Source organism: Podarcis melisellensis (genome assembly GCF_964234715.1).
Source record: "Podarcis melisellensis genome assembly, chromosome: 5".
Taxonomy (NCBI): domain Eukaryota; kingdom Metazoa; phylum Chordata; class Lepidosauria; order Squamata; family Lacertidae; genus Podarcis; species Podarcis melisellensis.
Window position 1 is genome coordinate 15,902,479 of NC_138537.1, and position 19,151 is coordinate 15,921,629.

The 19,151-nt window shown below is 43.2% G+C and overlaps 1 protein-coding gene across 3 annotated transcripts; it reads right to left on the reverse strand.

The window, feature by feature from the left end:
- Positions 1 to 1,853: 1,853 nt before the first annotated feature.
- MYNN (myoneurin) lies at positions 1,854 to 17,234 on the reverse strand. 3 transcript variants are annotated; one of them, XM_081912900.1, is made up of 8 exons: positions 17,136 to 17,234; positions 14,171 to 14,470; positions 11,645 to 12,447; positions 9,800 to 9,959; positions 9,105 to 9,283; positions 8,388 to 8,471; positions 7,607 to 7,693; positions 1,854 to 6,946 (listed from the first exon to the last, which is right to left on the reverse strand). In XM_081912900.1, the coding sequence occupies exons 2-8, from the start codon at positions 14,434 to 14,436 to the stop codon at positions 6,684 to 6,686; spliced, it is 1,842 nt and encodes a 613-aa protein (XP_081769026.1). In that variant the 5' UTR covers positions 14,437 to 14,470; positions 17,136 to 17,234; the 3' UTR covers positions 1,854 to 6,683. The 3 variants fall into 3 exon arrangements, with proteins under 3 accessions (XP_081769026.1, XP_081769027.1, XP_081769028.1); XM_081912901.1 differs by having other exon boundaries at positions 17,082 to 17,161; XM_081912902.1 differs by having other exon boundaries at positions 14,380 to 14,470; positions 17,136 to 17,154.
- Positions 17,235 to 19,151: the final 1,917 nt, after the last annotated feature.

The following is a 19,151-nucleotide window of genomic DNA, read 5'->3' on the forward strand; positions in this document are numbered from 1 at the left end:
CATGATGCCAACATAAGTGTTTTTAAGATGTTGATTATTTATATTAACATTTTTCTAAGCAAATGAATTCATTCAAGTTGACTGTGGGGTGGGGGAGCATGTCAAGAAGGAAGTTGTGACAATGCAGCAGTGCAAGGCTCATGGCTCATGACTTAGACTGAGACACAACATTATTTGCAAAGAATATAGGTACTCCAGGTATTATGCATGACAAATTTTGTTTTAAAATGAGCTACATTGGAGGCGGGGTAATCTAAATGACGTTCGATAAAGTTTGTTCTGATCTGTTGTCTGAACTGCACTGAATTTTATACATTCATCGACACTGGCTTTCAGTGAATGCATTATGCTCCCGTTAATCCTATTTTGCAAGCTATTAGAATTGTACAAAGATAGACTTCATGGCTGGAGACAAGATCTTAAGTGACGAGCCCATCATTAACAGCGCATGGGAGGGCGCGAACCTGTGACTTACTCAGTGTTGCTGCACTACAGCTCCAATCATCCTTGATCATTGCCTATGCTGGCTGGGGCTGATGGCAGTTGGGAGTCCAACAACATCCAGAAGACGGCAAGTTTCCTACGCCTGCTATACAGGCTCCAAGAGACCAGGTAGGGTCTGATTAGTACAATGAGACTCGCTTGCAGCACCCTCTTCTTTTTCACAGTCCCTGCCCATTTACTCCAAATTATTAGCCATCTATTTGGGACGCGGGTGGCGCTGTGGTTAAACCACAGAGCCTAGGACTTGCCGATCAGAAGGTCGGCGGTTCGAATCCCCGTGACGGGGTGAGTTCCCGTTCCTCAGTCCCTGCTCCTGCCAACCTAGCAGTTCGAAAGGACGTCAAAGTGCAAGTAGATAAATAGGTACCGCTCCGATGGGAAGGTAAACAGCGTTTCCGTGCACTGCTCTGGTTCACCAGAAGCGGCTTAGTCATGCTGGCCACATGACCCGGAAGCTGTACGCCAGCTCCCTTGGCCAATAAAGCAAGATGAGCGCCGCAACCCCAGAGTGGGTGACGACTGGACCTAATGGTCAGGGGTCCCTTTACCTTTATTAGCCATCTATGGACTGGTACAAATGCATCATTTGATTTCTCAAGCCTTGGTATACTGAATGTGCCATCTTCATTGGCAAGCATGTTTCGGTCACTGTTAGCGATGCAGCTGTGGTGCTGGAACATTGGTGGTTCTTTCAACACTTGCATATTTAGATGTGTGAACCAGACCTCTGGCAGGGTCACAGGCACCCTTCTCGTTTAGCATCAGGGCCAAATGTAGTCCTTTAGGCCTCTCTAATCTGGCCACTCCCCACCCCCCCAGGTCCTTTAAGGGTTTTTGGGTGCCTGAAATGTGCTCTTGGCTGCCGGTATGGGAAAGCTTTGTCCCTACAGATGTTGAGCTGCAAGTTCCATCGGCCCCAGCAAGCATGGCGAGTGGCCAGAGGTTCCCCATACCTGCTTGTACTCTTGATACTGCTTCTTCCTTGCCTGGCTGTGTATGTGCAGAAACCAGCCTACCGCACAATGGTAATGTTTATACAAGTCTCTATAAACCAATGTTCCCCAATAACTCACTTTCAAAACACGAGACCAAAATGCCAGAGTTTCTTTGATTTACTTCAGCTGCTGTCCACAATGGTATTAAATGGGATTGAGGAAAAATCCTGTTACAGTCAAAGCAATAACAGAATGTAGTACTTTACTGCTGTAAGAAATTATTCTACTTTCCTGTCAAATTATTGTTGTGCTTTTGCTTAGGACTCACTCATAGATCATTCTGGGACGAAGCTTTTTCAAACCACTTGTTCCCTTCAGTTATTTATAGCTAAATGAGCAACAAGAGGAACAAAGAAGGGTTACAAAACAAAGTTTTATTCAGGTCTAAACATTAAAATGTTGCAAATTTATGTACATAATCCCTCAGAAGGGAGTATAAAAGCAGGAGGTGAGCTATATACACGCAAATACCCATGACAAAGTACTTCGGAAATAATTTAAACCAGAGAGGATTCACAATAGCTCCTCAGAATGTCCAGTCTTGGAATTGTTAATGGTGCCAGAACTAGTAGTAACATTCCAAGAACCAAAAAAAGCTTTAAGTATTCCCTTCTCTTAAACATGTCTCCATGACTGCAGGAAAGCTTGAAACTCCCAAACAAAACTTAGGAGCAATAAACGACAGAAAGGATGTGTGTAACATGCCCCTATATTGCTTACTAAGATGCAACTTTTATAGAACCAAGCTGATCACACTCTTTTAACTACTGTATTTTATTATCAGTAGGTCATGATTTAATGAATAAGTATTTTTAAGAGGTCACTCTAGCTTAACAGCCCAAGATTTCTTAATATCACAGGTAAACAGTTTAGAAACAAAAAGCGCTGTTTATTCAATTATTGCTGCAATAGATTCTAGCTCTCCCAGAGTCTGTGTAGTGTTATAAGAGGGGTCAAACAATGGTTTCTTAAAAAATATATTCATGTACAAAAGACAAATGAGTTCTACAAAGTAAAACATCTTTATAAATATTAAATAGCTAAGTAAGGTCTACTATAAATCTAAGAACAGGTTTTTTAAAAGTCCAAAACCATTTTTAAAAGTGACACACAAAAAATTTCAAAACATTCATATCAAATATGCATACACTACAGTATGCTTTCTTCAGAAGATGGTTAGCTGTTGCAGTCATATTGTGGAGAAATAGGTCCAGAATATTTTGCAGAAGACACAGCCTGTCTGTGCTAACAGCAACTTAGTACTATCAGGTCTTAACAAAATTCCACCCAAATTTAAGGTTTTGGTGTGTGTTTTTTTAATTTCCCTCATCAGAAAAGCAAGTGGCTGGAGAAAATGGTGTGGAAAAGAAGATACAACCATAACTAACCCCCATGGAGTCACATGCATAATACTCCAGCACTATACAAAGATGATCAGCTCCAGCAGCTGATCACCTGTTTGGAGAAAACTGGTGTAAATGCAACCCACTTTCTCTTCCCCCAACCATGTCAAAAGAGTTGCTAAGCGCTTTAACTAGAGCAGAGGTTAAGAGTATCCCCAAAAGCAGATACAGGTGAACAACCTGCTGCTGTGCTGAAGTCTTTGCATTGTGGCCTAAGAGGACAGAACTTGGGCTGCTACAAGATGGTCTTATCTGACATGCGCTGCAACCTCTTTTGAAGCTGTGGAAGCAAGGGGCAGAGGCTATTGAGGATTCTGCATACCTTGTGGATTTACTAGGCAAGCATGCATGGGGTATGGTTTCTGAAGCATCATAGGGAGAAGGGGGGGATTTCTAGCTCGAATAGGAACATAGGAAGCTGGCTAATATCATTGGTCCATCTAGCTCAGTGTTGTCTACACTGACTGGCAGTGGCTCTAAAGGATTTTGGACAGTTCTTTCCCAGCCCTCTCTGGAGATGCTAGGGGTTGAACCTGGGACCTTTTGCATGCAAAACATGGGCTCCACCACTAAGCTACAGCCTTTCTCTCCAAATATAACCCCCCCCCCCCGACTGCAGAGAAATGCTTGCAGACAGCTTCAAACCATTCACCTATTTATCTTGGTTTCACTCATGCCAAAAAGTCACCAAATATCTTGAAAACATTGGCAAGACAATCAGATGGCAAAGAGTATGTTCTGCATATTAAACCAGGTTCAATAGCTGGCATGCAGTTAGAGAGACAGAAGGTGCAGCGATGATTAAGGGCTCTTGCTACTTGCTTGCCAGGCTAGAGAAACCACTGGGAAGATGTCAGGTGAAATAGCTTCTTGTATTCAGATGTTGGAATTTGGTGACCTTTCAACAGAAATGCGTTTAATTTGGGCAGCATACATGCGGTCCTATTCCAGGGGACACCACTAACCCGTCCCAAACAGATATTGGATTTTATCTCTTTCCCAGCTGATTGCTTCAAGACCCTTCAGTGCCAAACTGGCTCCATAACAGGCAACTTCATTATTTGTATTCTACACTGAACTTGCATTTGTTGCACTGGATTAGCTCTTAAACAACTGCACCCTACAAGGGTGCTTTTCTATCCCATTAGGCCACCTGGTTTGCTTCCTAAACACCCAACAGAGACTAGGAAGCAGAACCTATGAAGCAGCACAGTAAATAGTAACTGGCTGAGCTACATGATAAAATTGCTTTTTCGACTTAAAAAAATATCTCATGGGAGATCAAAAAGTTTCTTTTGGGTGCTCAGACAGTGTGTAACTTGGAACTTTTAAGTGATCTTGTATGGATGCCGATGAACCACTAAAAATAACCATCCATTTATTCCGACACTTCCACTTTGCAATACTTAATTCAGAGTACCTCCAGGGAAATTGAGTGAGAATAGGACCATCAATAACTATTGGATACAACAGCTGATAATGCAACCTCCGTATTCAGAAGCAGTATACCTCCAATTATCAAAAGCTAGGAACAAACAAGGGATAGCCATCTTCGTCAGGCCCTGCTGTGCAGCTTAAGAACGCAAAAGCCTGCTGGATCCTTTTCTCAGTGGTCAACCAAAGGCCTGTGGGAAACCCACAAGCAGGACCCAAGCACAAGAGTACTTCCCACTCCTGCAGTTTTCTAGCAACTGGCATTCAGAAATGTTTCTGCCTCTGCTCATGGATACAGAGCATAGCCATCGTGGCAAGTAGCCATCAATAGCCTTATCCGTGAATTTCTCTAATCCTCTTTCAAAGCCATTTAAGCTGGTAGCCATCATTGCCTCCTATGGGAATGAGTTCCATAGTTTAACTATACGCTGTGTGAGGCACTAACTTTCTTTTATCTGTCCTGAATCTTCCAACATTCAGCTCCACCGGATGTCCACAAACTCTGTAGTGTTATGACAGAAGCAAAACTTCTCCATCCTCTTTCTCCATGCCATGCACCATTTTATAAACTTCTATAATGCCATCTCTTACTTGCCTTTGCACTAAACTAAAACACCAAATGCTGCAACTTTTCTTCATAGAAGAGTCGCTCTATTCAGCCCTTCCACATTTTCTGAACCTTTTCCAACTGTACAATATCATTTTGGCAGCGAAGAGGCCAGAACTATACACGGTATTCCAAGCTTCTTGGAAAGCATCTTACTAGCCAAAACTAGGAACAGAATCCTAGACCAGTCGGGATAGTAACTTGCTAGAGCCATCAGACTTCCTCTAAAATATGAACCCAACAAATGTTTTCTGTAGTGCTGTGCAAAAACCTGTCCTCCAGCTTCTCAAAATGTTTCTTACTTGCAAATGAGGCTTCCGTTTTTCTGTCCCTTTTTGCAGGGCACTTTAGAATTTAATAATGGGCAGGGGCTTGATTTATCATAGCAAAGTGTGTGTTTGTTTTCTTCCCATGAAACATTTTGCCAACACTCTACCACTGCCTGCACTCCCCTTAAGCTGCTTTGAGCTTCCTGATCTCAAACAGGCTCCCCTTTCATAGGAGGGGGGCCTTCTGAAGGTAGATTTCCCACTGACACTGCAACAAAACTGACCTTTCTAATCCCAGAACTTCAGAAGGTGAGAAATATGAAACCTTGAACATGCTGTTACATAAAAGAAAAAAGAAGGTATTTGCACTGTAAAATGATGAGACAACATGGGCATTTCCATGCCCTACAATACTGAACTTGAAGGCCAAGAACCACTCCATAAGTGTTTCCTAAAAATCATTCAACAGAAAACTAATCCAACATTGATCGTAACTACAGGAATCTGAATCCCTGTATAAAACAGCTACATATTCGGAAGGTTGTGCGTTTGCTGCAGATCTGCTGAGGAGTGTGAGAAAGGGTCAAAATACGGTGCTGGGTACAGAATCTAGCTTCCTGAGAATCTCAACTTTCATTTTTTCTTGTAAATAAAAAGTTTAAAATCCTTATAGCTATTAAAATACATTCAAAACTGTGTAGGGGGCAATAGCTACAAAAATATCCAAAGTTAGGGAATTTACTAAAGATTTCCAGGCATTGGGACACAGTTTTAATGCTCACATATAGTTTCTGGCCCTTCCTCATCACTAACCAAAATCTACACAAAATACAGAAATCATGCACATCTGCAATCTTCACTTTGAAGGAAGCCAATGTGGTGGAGGGGGGACAACATGGATCAAACATCTTGGCTACATAGAATTAGCTTCTGCATGAACAATGAAGGAGACCTCCAGCATGAACTGGCTGAGAATTCTTAAGGCATGTGTTACTAAAGAAAAAAGGAAGTATCTATCTTCTAGAAATACAATACAGTGGTACCTCGGGTTAAGAACTTAATTCGTTCCAGAGGTCCGTTCTTAACCTGAAACTGTTCTTAACCTGAAGCACCACTTTAGCTAATGGGGCCTCCTGCTGCTGCTGCTGTGCCGCCGCCGCACGATTTCTGTTCTCATCCTGAAGCAAAGGTCTTAACCCGAGGTAATATTTCTGGGTTAGCGGAGTCTGTAACCTGAAGCGTATGTAACCCAAGGTACCACTGTAATTCTATCCTGATTTTGTTACATGACAAAAAGAATGGCAACCATTGTTCTAGAGTAACAAAATAAACGGAAGAAAAACAGGTGCATTTTCAAATGTCCCTATTTGAAACCCATATGACTCAGTAACAGCTTGCATGATTACGTTCCCTTTACCAAAGAAGCTCTCATGGCCAAAGTTTTTTGCAAGTTTTCATCATGTGCAGGACGTCAATACAACTGCTGGAGGAAAATAAACTGAGGTTCTGAATAGCCAGTGATGGTAGACCTCAGAAGTGTGTCTGACTGGGGTGACTGGCTATCTGTGACAGGCAACAGAACTTGATGGTCCTCTGTTCCAAAGGGGAGAGGTAATGCTATATCTGAAGGCTTCACATCAGCAGATTCCAGCAAAGGGCTTTTCTCATTTGGAATGGAGTCTTGATCATTGAAGGAATGGTCAAGTGTGATGGGATCCAGGGGGTTCTCAGAACCTGTGAAAGCAAAAAGAACTAAAATTGCATTCATTGCTAAAAGTTGTGCACAGGAAGGCACAGGAAGAGAAGATATGATTTCCCCCTGCAAATGATTCAAGGACACTCACTACTATTTACTAGTCTTCAAGCCTTCATAGATGTTTATTGTAAACCTGAAAACAAAACTGATAACTGGGATTTAAAGTTCACATTTGGGCTACAAGAATTATCAGCAAAATTTGATAACTGAATGGCTGATGGCCCTGACTTCAGGGACTAATCTCATTACAGATTTGGGTGGAGGGAGAGAGAATCTCAGAACCAGCACCTCAAAACCAATATTTTCATTATGACAGAACTTGGTACTAGATTAGCTCATTTCAGGTATCTGCCCTCTAAAGCCAAGTGCATCTTCATACATGACAGCTACTAGGCAATGCCATTCCTTCATCACTTTACTAACGTATGGAGTTGACACTCTTGACAAAGGATAGCGGGTCTCCCATTGACAGCAATTTGAAGCCTAGGTTAACCACAGAGCATACTGAGCCACAGTCCAAAGAATCCACCATTTTAGTGTGGCTAAGTTAGCCTTTGGATAGCATTGCTGAACAGCTAACCTTTTTACCTATGATTCTTTGAGTAGTAGATATTAGTTCTTAAATAAGCTGCACTTACCCGCATGAACCTTTGCTTTGTGTTTCTTTAGGTTTTTTATATCTGTGTAGGAGTTTCCACACAGCTCACAGATAAACGGTCTTTCACCTTCAACAAAAAATGTCAATTAAACTTCACAGATGTGCATTGCAATCCTAGGATCTAAACCAGGGCTTCCCACAACCAAACACAAGTTTCTATAGCCACTGCATCTCAAACTCCACCCAGATTTCTATGGGAAAGTAGCTTAAGGCTGTACTACATGTTTGGGAAATAACAAGTTACAAAGTGACTTTGATCCTCAGGCATAAAGCTTTTCGGTTCCTTCAAAATTGGTGTCCAATATCAGAGGACAAGAGCACATTTAATGTGGAAAGGCTATCATTTCCCAATTCTTTATTAGAGAATTACATATAAAGGTCATAATCCCCAGTTCACATACATATAGGAAGCTCCCTTATACAAAGTCAGACTGTTGGTCCATCTAGCTCAGAATTGTCTACACTGACTGGCAGAAGCTGCAGGATTTCAGGCAGAAGTTTCTCCCAACTCTGCCTGGAGATGCCAGGAATTGAACCTGAGACCTCCTCCTTGCGAGGCAGATGCTCTACCTCTAAGTTATGGCCCTTCTAATACAGACAGACAATTAGAAAGGCAGGTAGGAGGATCATGCTAATTGAAACTAGATGATGTGTAGTATACTATCATTTAACTATTTGACATTAAATGACTTTGAGTATGCACATACCTGCATACAAGGCATGGAAAAGTTAAGGAGGGAGGAGCACGCCTGAAAACCAACCTGTATGGGACCGGAAATGCTTGCTGAGCTCTCCTGAAGAAATGAAGCTTTTGCTACAAATTCCACATATATAAGGTTTCTCTCCTATAGAGAAAAAGAAGTGGATGAACTCAGTACACGACCTAGCAACAATGCGTGTGAAGACATCATGAAATCTCAAGGGTATGGACACACTTCAGTCTCCCCTATTAGTAGACACGGATGCGGCTAGTGCTGTGGTCTAAACCACTGAGCCCCTTGGGCTCACCAGTTGGAAGGTCTGATTGATATACATCACACATACATCCACCCAGACTAGCAGCAGTTCTAAAGCATCTCTGAGGTTTTGCCTAAGCTTCGTTCACGGGAGATTTCTAGGAAATCATGCATGCAAAGCATGTGTTCTTTTGCTGAGCTCTGCTGTTGACCTCAGGAACCTCATCTTAACATCTAAAGCACCTGGTATTCTCAAACAGTCTAACTATCTCCACCCTGCCTTAACTTTTAATATCAGGTGTGTTCAAAGTGGCATGGTTGCCAACTGAAAGCTGGGCTTATCACGGTGTTCTTCTCAGCAAGCAATAAAGAAGGCAAGAACAGGTCAACTCATTTGCAATTTGCAGATTTTCTTGCCTGTTGCACTGCCCTACAAAGCCATACTCTTCCCATTCCATATTTTTGCACTCCATGCAAACTTGGTTGCGCCACCTCTCTCATGTCTTCCATTTTGGATCTCACCTGTATGCTTTCTTGAATGAGTGATGAGTGAACTCGAGACTGCAAAGGCTTTCCCACAGGTGTCACAGACATACGGCTTTTCTCCTGTATGTCGCCGCACATGATATGTCAGTGTGCTTGCCTGTGCAAATCGCTGCCCACATCTATCGCAGACATATGGCTTTTCTCCACTGTGCTTCCTAAAAGGAAAAGGAGCTGGTAAGATTCTATTGGTGCACCAATTGGTTTCCCTGGACAACAGCCCTATTAAAACAGTCAAAGAACACATGCAGGCATAAATAGCAAAAGGGATGCCAGGCTGCGCAGGCTAGCTCCAGTATTCCATGTTCCAGTTGGCTCTACCCCCAACTTTCCTGCATTGACCAGGAAGGTCCGAAGGGGGATTGTGTGCTCAGGTGAATGTACTTGAGAGTCCTCCCCTTGAATGGGAACCCCTGCATTATCAGGATTTGTGACCATGGGAAGGATTATTCACACACTCAGATGAAAGCAGGAAGTATCCGCCTTCAGATTTTCCCGTTCAATGTGGGAAGGTCAGAGAGGGGACAAGGAAACTACGGGTACAGATGGTGTGCATGCACACAGCCTGTGCCCCCTTCACATTGTATACCCATATGCATTCTCTGAATGCATTGGGAGGGGAACTAATCTCCCTAACTTAAGCGGTCAGTTTCAGATGAAGTCCTTTTACTCACCTGGCATGAATCTTCAGATTGCTAGAGGTTGCAAACTGCAGGTTGCAGGCATCACACTTGTACGGTTTCTCCTCCCCGTGATGCATGCGGCTGTGGAAAACCAGCTGGCATTTTTGAGCAAAGCCTTTGTCGCAGAGTTCACATTTGTATGGCTTTTCACCTGTGTAGAGAATTGAGCTGCTTGCTTTAGCAGTGTCTTGTGAAGGATGAGGTTTTTCAGATGAGAACTGACAGCAAACCGGAGGATGGGGGCAAAAAGTTCGGAATAAATGGAAAGTATGTCAAAGACTACTCGACCATGTCTAAATTTAAGCTGGGAGGGCCCTAAATAACTATTCCAAACCAGCCAACCATTAATGTTAGATCCCCTGATCCGCTAAGCCGCTTATCAGCTGATCCGCTAAGCCCGCTAATCCGCTAAGCCGCTAATGGGCTTGCTTCGCAAGACGAAAAAAACGCAAGACGAAGAGACTCACGGAACGGATTCTTTTCGTCTTGTGAGGCACCACTGTAAATATAGCCTTCGGTTCCTCTGGGAGAATCAGCAAGATATAAATTTAATAAATAATCACTGCCACATTTGAATTCCTAAAATGCACCATGTTCTCCAAGACTAAAAAGAAACAAAGAAAGAGTCCACTTTGATGGGCTTATTAGCTTATTGATGATTCCACCAGAAATACCTGTTCAAAACCAAATGTCACCAGTGGTTGCCACAGGATGAAAGGAAAAGTAGGAAGTTCACATTATTATTTTTATTCTAAGTGTATATGAGAAAAGTATGGAAGTGGGGACTACATACTTCTTGGTAGAGTCTTCTCGGTAGTGGCGCCCGCCCTGTGAAATGCCCTCCCTTCAGATGTCAAGGAAATAGGCAACTATTTGACTTTTAGAAGACATCTGAAGGCAGCCCTGTTTAGGGAAGTTTTTAATGTTTGATGTTGTTGCTTTTATTATTAATAATAATATTCTGTTGGGAGCTGCCCAGATGGGCGGGGTGGTGGTGTTATATTGCAGCTCCCACAACAAACAGTTTTAAAAGACTATCGAAAAGGTAAACACAAAAAATGATTGTCTCTTAAATTCTTTTGTGGCAAATGGTAAACTTAATGCTTAAACCAGAGCCAGCCAACATAACTTGTGTGTCATCAAGCTGAGCACATCACCATAGTTGCGTACTGACGCCTCGCAGAGGTATGTTAACACCACCGCCTTTGTAGTTGCAGCTGGCCACCAATAAAAGGTGTTTATCAAGCCAGCAGCACGTGGCTGCTTGGTCACAAGTCTTCAGGCTTGTACTATAGGCAAAAGAAAATGAATATGGTTTATGGTGTACAGTCACACAATCCATGCCTAATATGGTTAATGAACATATGAAACTGACCTATACTGAGCAAGACCATTTTTCATCTGTTACTGTACAGTGATAGACCCTGGCTCACCTAGGTTTCAGACCAGAGTATTCCACAGCCCTACTTAGATATGTCAGAAATCGACCTTATGCATGCAGAGCATGTTCTCTATTGCACAGATATGGCCCTTTATGGCTTGAATAAATGAGCAAGCTATGGGTATTTGTAACTTGATGTGGAAGAACGTAGTCCCCTGCAATGCCAGTGTAGAAAAAAAAAATCTTTAAAAATGGTAATTGTAGAAATTGGATAACAGCTAAAAATAAAACACTGGCAGGAAAGAATATTCCACTCATAATATTGCCGTAATTGTTCAAAAGCAACTATCAACTCACAATACTGAAGAAGGGAAAGCAACTTCTCTGGGAGAGAATGAGGGTCTTTCTGCTGACTTTCACAAGAGGCAACTCCCAACACAAAGCAAGGAGCCTACCTGTATGGGTTCTTACATGTGTTTTCAGCTGGTTGCACTGCGTAAAGGCCTTCCCACAGAGCTGGCACACGTACGGTTTGACTCCTTTGTGGATCCTCATGTGCCGCCTCAGACTGCTAGCTTCGGAAAACACCTTGCCACAGGTGTTACACACTGGCTTGGCCTTGGGGTATTTCGGGTCCAGTTCCTCTCCCGAGCTTTCCAGCTGGTAAGAGTTCTTGTCACTGGCGATGTTGGACAAGCAGTGTTCTTTCAAAGCACAATCCTGCTGCGCTTTACCACGTTTGGACTTCATAGTCATCGTCTGGACAAGGATCTCCTGCGCAGCAAAGGTTTCACTCTCCACCACAGGTGTAAGCTGCAGCTCAGAATTATCCCCACCTTGGGCAGCTTGCTCCGTGATCTCTGTGGCGAGCTTATTTGCATCTAAAAACATCTCCACTGCAGAGTTCTCTGCAGCATCACTTGGATATTGTGCTGGCTTGTTTGGCAGGTTTTTGGGAGAGCTGAAGGCCTTCTTTCGCTTTTTGGTTTGAACAGATTTTTTCCCTGTGGTTGCTATTAAGACTGGGGACTGCACCGTGTCCACTGAAGGGGCATCCAATCTTTCTTGGCTGTTATAGTCACGAAGGGTTAGCAGGCAAGTCTGCTGGTTCAATGCAATATTCCCAGTGATACTAGAGATTTCTGTAGAAGAGGGATTAGCAATAAAAGCAAAGTCTTCCATCTTTATTTTACATTTAGTGACCACCTCCTCCACTTTGAGATAGTCGGCAGCCTGATGTATTTCTTTAACATTCCAGCTGCAAGGGAAAAAGGTTAAATGGGAATGTACCAGCTGAAGAAAACAGGCTGTCTTATAGAATTAGTATAAATACTAAGTGGATAAAAACTGATAAAGCTAGAAATCAGATTTTTATAATTTAGACTGGGATTTTTCATCTTTTTAAAAAATTCAAATGTATTACATATTCCTTTAAAAATAATCTAGTTTAAAAGCTGAATTTAATAGAATTTTCATCAACCACTGTTCTTTTCCAGTGTGGTGCTGTGGTTGAACATTTAATTTGCACAACAGAGACTCAGGTTCAGATCCCACTATCCAAAAGGTGCCCTTCAGATGCAGTTTATAACCAGGTTATTAGAAACATAAGATTTCCATAATAAAACATGAGAACTAAAGTTAAGAACTTGATTTAAATAAATATATTAAATCCTAGGAAAGGTGTTAGGTATGAGCCACCACAACTCAAGACCACAGTCAGTAATGCTAATATTTTGAAAATGATCAAGTGTTTATATTTTGAAACTGATCAAAACTGAAGGACAGGTAACACTCGTCTCACCTACAGGTTCGTTGCTGCTGCACAAAAGACCCCTTAAGCCCGTTTCCTTCACAACCGTGACATCAACTGAAATTCATGAAAAGCCCCACCCCTCCTTTCACAATTTCCCTGTGTCTTGACTCAGGCAAGAATAGTCTTTGCAAAAGCCTCTAATTCTGCTTACCTTTTCTATTACCTCAGTGACCGCTTACTTCTTATAACTTTTGCCTTTGCCTCAGGATGCATGGAAGAAAATGGCTGAAATGCACAGTGGAGGGAGGGTAATAAAAAAGGTAAGGTCAATGACCCCTGGACGGTTAAGTCCAGCCAAAGGCAACTATGGGGTGCAGCACCCATCTTGCTTCAGGCCGAGAGAGCCGACGTTTTCCAAATCATGTGGCCAGCATGACTAAACTGCTTCTGATACAACAGAACACCATGAAAAAAGCCAGAGTGCATGGAAACACCGTTTACCTTTCCACCACAGTGTGGATTCAAACCGCCAACCTTCTGATCAGCAGGCCCAAGAGGCTCAGTGGTTTAGACCACAGCGCCACCTGTGTCCCTGGGGAGGGTGTGGAAATAGGGAACGTCTTTAAGCAGCTGCTTGCAATGCAACAACTGAGGTTGCAGTATAATACTAAAACAGAGGCAGTGCAGGCCTGAGACGATCACAGTCCAATGGGAACTGTATTCTGTGTAAATTGCAGGCATGGGAAGTAAAGGGCTGAAGCCCCCCCAAACCAGGGTCATGATCTGGATCTGGTGGATCATGCTGGTTATTTCTGAAAGAAAAATAATGCACTCAAGGGCATCACTTATAGTTTAGCCCTCAGTTCCCTTCCATTTGCTATTTAAATCCCTCTGGGGGGCAAGGGAGAGCTAGGGTGAGAAACTGTTCCCGTAAATAATCTCTGGCAAAACTAAAATTAGTGTTTGCCTCCTTTTATATTATAATATTGACCTATGAAACAGTTACTCCCTTGAATGAGGAGCCTGAAACCGCAGCGACATCAACTATCAGGTGGGTGGCATTATCCTTGCATATCCTAGTTGTATTTTCTGACCTCTTTGCCCTCTCTCCATTTGTGACATGTCTACTTAAATTGCAAGCTGTCAGGCAGCAACCTGTCTTTTTAGTTCTCTGTGAATGTCTTATTTTGAATACTCTGCAGACAAATGCCCAGCCTTATTGTATTACCTGTCAAGGTTTAAATCTCCTGTATATATGAACTCCAGAAGTTTCTGAAATCCATCAGCCTTCACTTGATTCTGATCCAAAAATATGTTACTCTCCGAAGTATCCCTGTAAAAAGCCCCAAAGTACTCGCTAAAGGAAGCCAGAACATTTCGGTGAGCTTTAAACTCGCATTCACCAATAACGATGGTGCAGTCACAAAGGAAGCCCACCTCTCGCTGTTTGTTCAGTCTCTCCAGTAGGTGCTCACAGTGATGGGAATACTGCATTTTGGGTATTGAGACACAACTTCCTTGCTTTGGTCTGAGAAGGCAAAGGAACATATTTAGTATCAGTATGCCAGGCTCAGAATAGAATATAGATGTACTATAGTTGCCACTCAACGATCTTAAACTTTTAAGCGATCCTGCACTTAAGGACAAATTATGTGAATAACATCACATGCAGTGAGTTTTCCTGTTACTTGCCACTAAAACCAGATTATTAAAATTCACAGACTGGTTTGGGTCACAACTATCATTTTTATATGATAGCTTATTGAAAATTTGATATCCCTCATTTCAGTGGGGGTTTTTTGTCCCAGACTGCATCATGTAGGTCTTGTTACTCTGTCAAGAATTAAAGATTAGTATTTCATAGCTATTATCCATATAAAAAAAATCATTCCAGTAGCACATTAAAGGTAAAGGTAAAGGTACCCCTGCCCGTACGGGCCAGTCTTGACAGACTCTGGGGTTGTGCGCCCATCTCACTTAAGAGGCCAGGGGCCAGCGCTGTCCGGAGACACTTCCGGGTCACGTGGCCAGCGTGACATCACTGCTCTGGCGAGCCAGAGCCGCACACGGAAACGCCGTTTACCTTCCCGCTGGTAAGCGGTCCCTATTTATCTACTTGCACCCGGAGGTGCTTTCGAACTGCTAGGTTGGCAGGCGCTGGGACCGAGCAGCAGGAGCGCACCCCGCCGCAGGGATTCGAACCGCCGACCTTTCAATCGGCAAGTCCTAGGCGCTGAGGCTTTAACCCACAGCGCCACCTGCGTCCCTCCAGTAGCACCTTAGAGACCAACTAAGTTTGTTATTGGTATGAGCTTTCATGTGCATGCACACAAAAGCTCATACCAATAACAAACTTAGCTGGTCTCTAAGGTGCTACTGGAAGGAATTTTTTTATTTTGTTTGACTACAGCAGACCAACACGACTACCTACCTGTAACTAGAAATATTATCCATAGTTATTATCTATACAGCGTGTAGTTCCTACAAAGAAGGCACATCCATAAAGAAAATAATATGGTATCCAACTATAAATTGCTAGGATAAAGATCCAATCGGATGCAAATCTGCATGGCTATGCTGCATATAGAACACACATATTTACAGGTGTGTTAGATGTAGTTTCTAGTCCAGAATAACTGACTGTAGGTAAGCTACTCTGGGAGCCTTTTGAGCTGAACAGTGGGGTACAAGTGTTCAAAATAAGTAATCATAAGTACTTCCTAAATAGAACCTTTGTAAAATATGAATTGGACTCTAATTCAACAATCCCCAAAGACAAAAAGAAATCCAGTATGTAACAGACCACTGCCTTTGTCTAAAACTACACACTCAAACCACCAGGGGTAATTTAACTCTCCTTCAGTATACACAATCACTTATATCAATTGGGGTGGGGGGAGAGAAGAATCCCTTATATTTCTGGGCTTTTGCCTCTCTTTCAACACTTGAACATAAAAACAATACAGAAGTTGGAATGAGTTCAGGAGTCATTATGCCACATATTATTATGCCCAAAGATTTAGACCTTGGTGCCGGCTCCCTATAAATCACTCTCCCTTTACCCAATTATCTATATACAGTACATACATCATTATCACCAACCTTCCAGCCTTCCCAGTTCAACCAAGTGCGGATGGTTACTGACACCCCCCCAATAACCTCTGCCAGCCTACTCCTGAAAACTTACATCAATTCTACCACCCATTTAGCACATCATTTTCCTCCCATACTGTAGAGTGGAGAGCAACATGGTCCAATCCTGTTACCATCACAACTGAACTATAAATTTCAGCCTGCTCAGCTAGCAGGTAAATTCCTCAGCTTGCTTAGATGACCCCTAAGCCATAGCTGTCAATGTTTCCCTTTTTAAAAGCGAAATCCCCTTATTCCGAATAAGATTCCTCGCAAGAGAAGGGGAAAATGGACAGCTATGCCCTAAGCGTGTACACAACTGCACTCGCATGTTGTAATCTTACACCAACTATGCCTTTTCCCAACAAGCTCACTCAGTGCTTTGGAGGCAGCAGTCACCATTGTGTTCAGTGGCTCCTGTTCCTTATTAATTCTTTTTTGCAAATCACTCGGAGGGGTTTGGCAGGTTTGTTTGTCTGACCAATCCACCGGTTATAAATTGGATGAAATAAATAGATATAATCGTGCTTAGGATGGCAGCTCTACTTCCCAGAATCACAGAGCTGAAAGGGACCCTTACGGTCATCTAGTCCAACCCCCTCCAAATGGAGGAAGGAATCTTTTTGTCCGACATGGGGTTCAAAACACAACCCTGAGATTAAGAGCGTCACGCTCTACCGACTGATCTACTCCAGGGTCGGGACAGAGTCTTGCCAAAGAAAAGACTGCGGGCGAGGAGCGCCCCTTTCCACCCGCCCCTCAGATTTGACTGTCTGAGGACCACTCAGCACAGTTACTGCCCCAGCCCTGCCTCCCCTGCCCTCTGCGCTGCACCATTCCTCCTGCACTTCGTCGAGGCAGCCCTTCCTATACACCTCCTGTATATCTTTCCTCACATAAAAACACCCTTTCTCTCCACTACCCGAACCGCCCCCCCCCCGCGCCAAATTGGTCCCGTCCAGCCGCCCATTCTTCCCTCCCCTCAGAACTACTAGGGGGAAACACACCTGGAGAGGGGCAGGGGTGGGGTGGGGGGATGGGGGACGCGGAACCTTGTTCACCTCAGTCCGCCATTTTATGATGACGCGACCTGCACCGGCGGCCGAAATCTCACTTCCGTTCTCAAATGAACTCTGGCAACTAAAGAGTGGCGGAGGGAGGGGCGGGGAAAAAAATAAGGTGGAAATGGAGGGCGGGGCCGAATTAGGTTCCGGCCGGGAAGTTCTTCCCCCCCACCTCCCCTGACAAAACTACCTTTCCCATGATGCCTAGCACCAAAAATGAACTCTGCCAGCGGCCGAGTTTTTCCTCAGCGTGAGGGGAAATGTAGTTCCTAAGTGCCTCGCCGAGGTTAACTGCTTGGGTGCCAAGGACAGGATGAAATGAGAACGGATCGGAATAGGCTTTGTTAGGAAGTAGGTTGTATCAGCAGAGCACGCAAAGGAATGTCCCCTCACCCGCAAAGCTGCATAAGATAATTTTCCCCAACATTTATTGCGGTTTTTATGCTGAAGGCACTGCAATGCTGGGCAGAAGTGGGAAATAAATAAATGAAAATCCCGAGACTGGACTGCCATCAAGATATATAACGGCCATTTAAATGCTGTTTTGCAGGAAATGTGATTCCAATGTGGCCCTCATGGCTGCAGATATAAAGTTGAAAGTTCGGTTACAAATGCACACTCGGGTTTATCTGAAATAGATTTACCAGCCAGTTCTGCCCCCTCCCTCCACAAACCAGTATTAGGCAATTTCAGATTGAACTAAATAAAACACGTTTTGGCAGCGAATAAAGTGTCATCCCAAATCCGTAATATAAACGGTTCAAACTAAATTCAAGAAAAAGAAACTTGCGTGTTTCCGCCCGGTTTCGAACCGGGGACCTTTCGCGTGTTAGGCGAACGTGATAACCACTACACTACGGAAACCTCTATAGGAAAACGTTTGAAATTATTCTATATATATGCCTGTGGCTTAATGAGATTGTGAATAGAAACATCAGCACAATACATGGTACTTAATACTGAACTATTATTCCAAAAGTACATTTATAATCCTGAATGGCCAAGCCCAAAGATAGATATGCGCAGAACTCCCAAACATATGGGGAGCAAGCCCCACACAGAACTCAATGAGATTACAACTCCCTAGGAAACATGCCAAAGACTGAACTGTCAGATTTCCTTGCGTGAACATGCTGATGTCCAACAGTGTACACATATTTTAAAAAAACGTTTCCTGTTTCCGCCCGGTTTCGAACCGGGGACCTTTCGCGTGTTAGGCGAACGTGATAACCACTACACTACGGAAACTTGCATACAGCTCACCACGCCTCCTCTTTCCCTAGTAAGTACCATTGCTGTAATCTCAGGCGTGCGTTCTAAATGAAACGATTACAGTAGATCATTGCAATGGCAGCTTTTGAGGTTTTTTTCCTTCTACTTATGATTGCATATATTTCTAAAGGGCTTACTACAACTCCTATCTGTCCCGGACAGCATGCCGGGGGGTGGGGAGGCTGGGTTACAGTTAAAACTACTAAGGTTGCTCTTGTCTCCTTTCTAGCTTTAACGACCAATGCATTTGTCAGGGGATGCTGTAGCAATCTACAGCAGACCCCAGCGGTTACCTGATGTATGCTAATTTATACGTATATATCTCCACAAGCAGAATGAGAAGGTAAAACCTTGCCAGGGATCTTAATTGTGGAAATGGTGCTTATTAGCTCTCCCATAACAAAATCCTCCACTTAAATTATCTTCTTTATTTGTTTAGGACGCGCAACTGAAATTAACAGCAATTGTACTTACTGGAGGAAGAGGAAGCAGATGTCCTTGTATTCAGGTTTCCGTAGTGTAGTGGTTATCACGTTCGCCTAACACGCGAAAGGTCCCCGGTTCGAAACCGGGCGGAAACAGGAAAAGGTTTTTTTTTTTATAAAAAAAAACTTCTTCCTTGAAATCATTGGAGATCAATCAGCCATGTCCATGCAGGAAGATTTGACAGCTCAATCTTCGGTATGTTTCCTCGTGAGTTATACTCTCAGTTGTATTCTGTGTTGGGCTTGCTCCCAGTTA

Excerpts from the sequence above, each read along its gene's own strand:
- MYNN (XM_081912900.1), bottom strand. The coding sequence starts at position 14,436 with ATGCAGTATTCCCATCACTGTGAGCACCTACTGGAGAGACTGAACAAA. Across the intron at positions 9,284-9,799 it reads AATCTGAAGATTCATGCCAG|GAAGCACAGTGGAGAAAAGC; the intron begins GTGAGTAAAAGG and ends TTTTCCTTTTAG. Across the intron at positions 7,694-8,387 it reads GCATTTCCGGTCCCATACAG|GTGAAAGACCGTTTATCTGT; the intron begins GTTGGTTTTCAG and ends TTTTTGTTGAAG.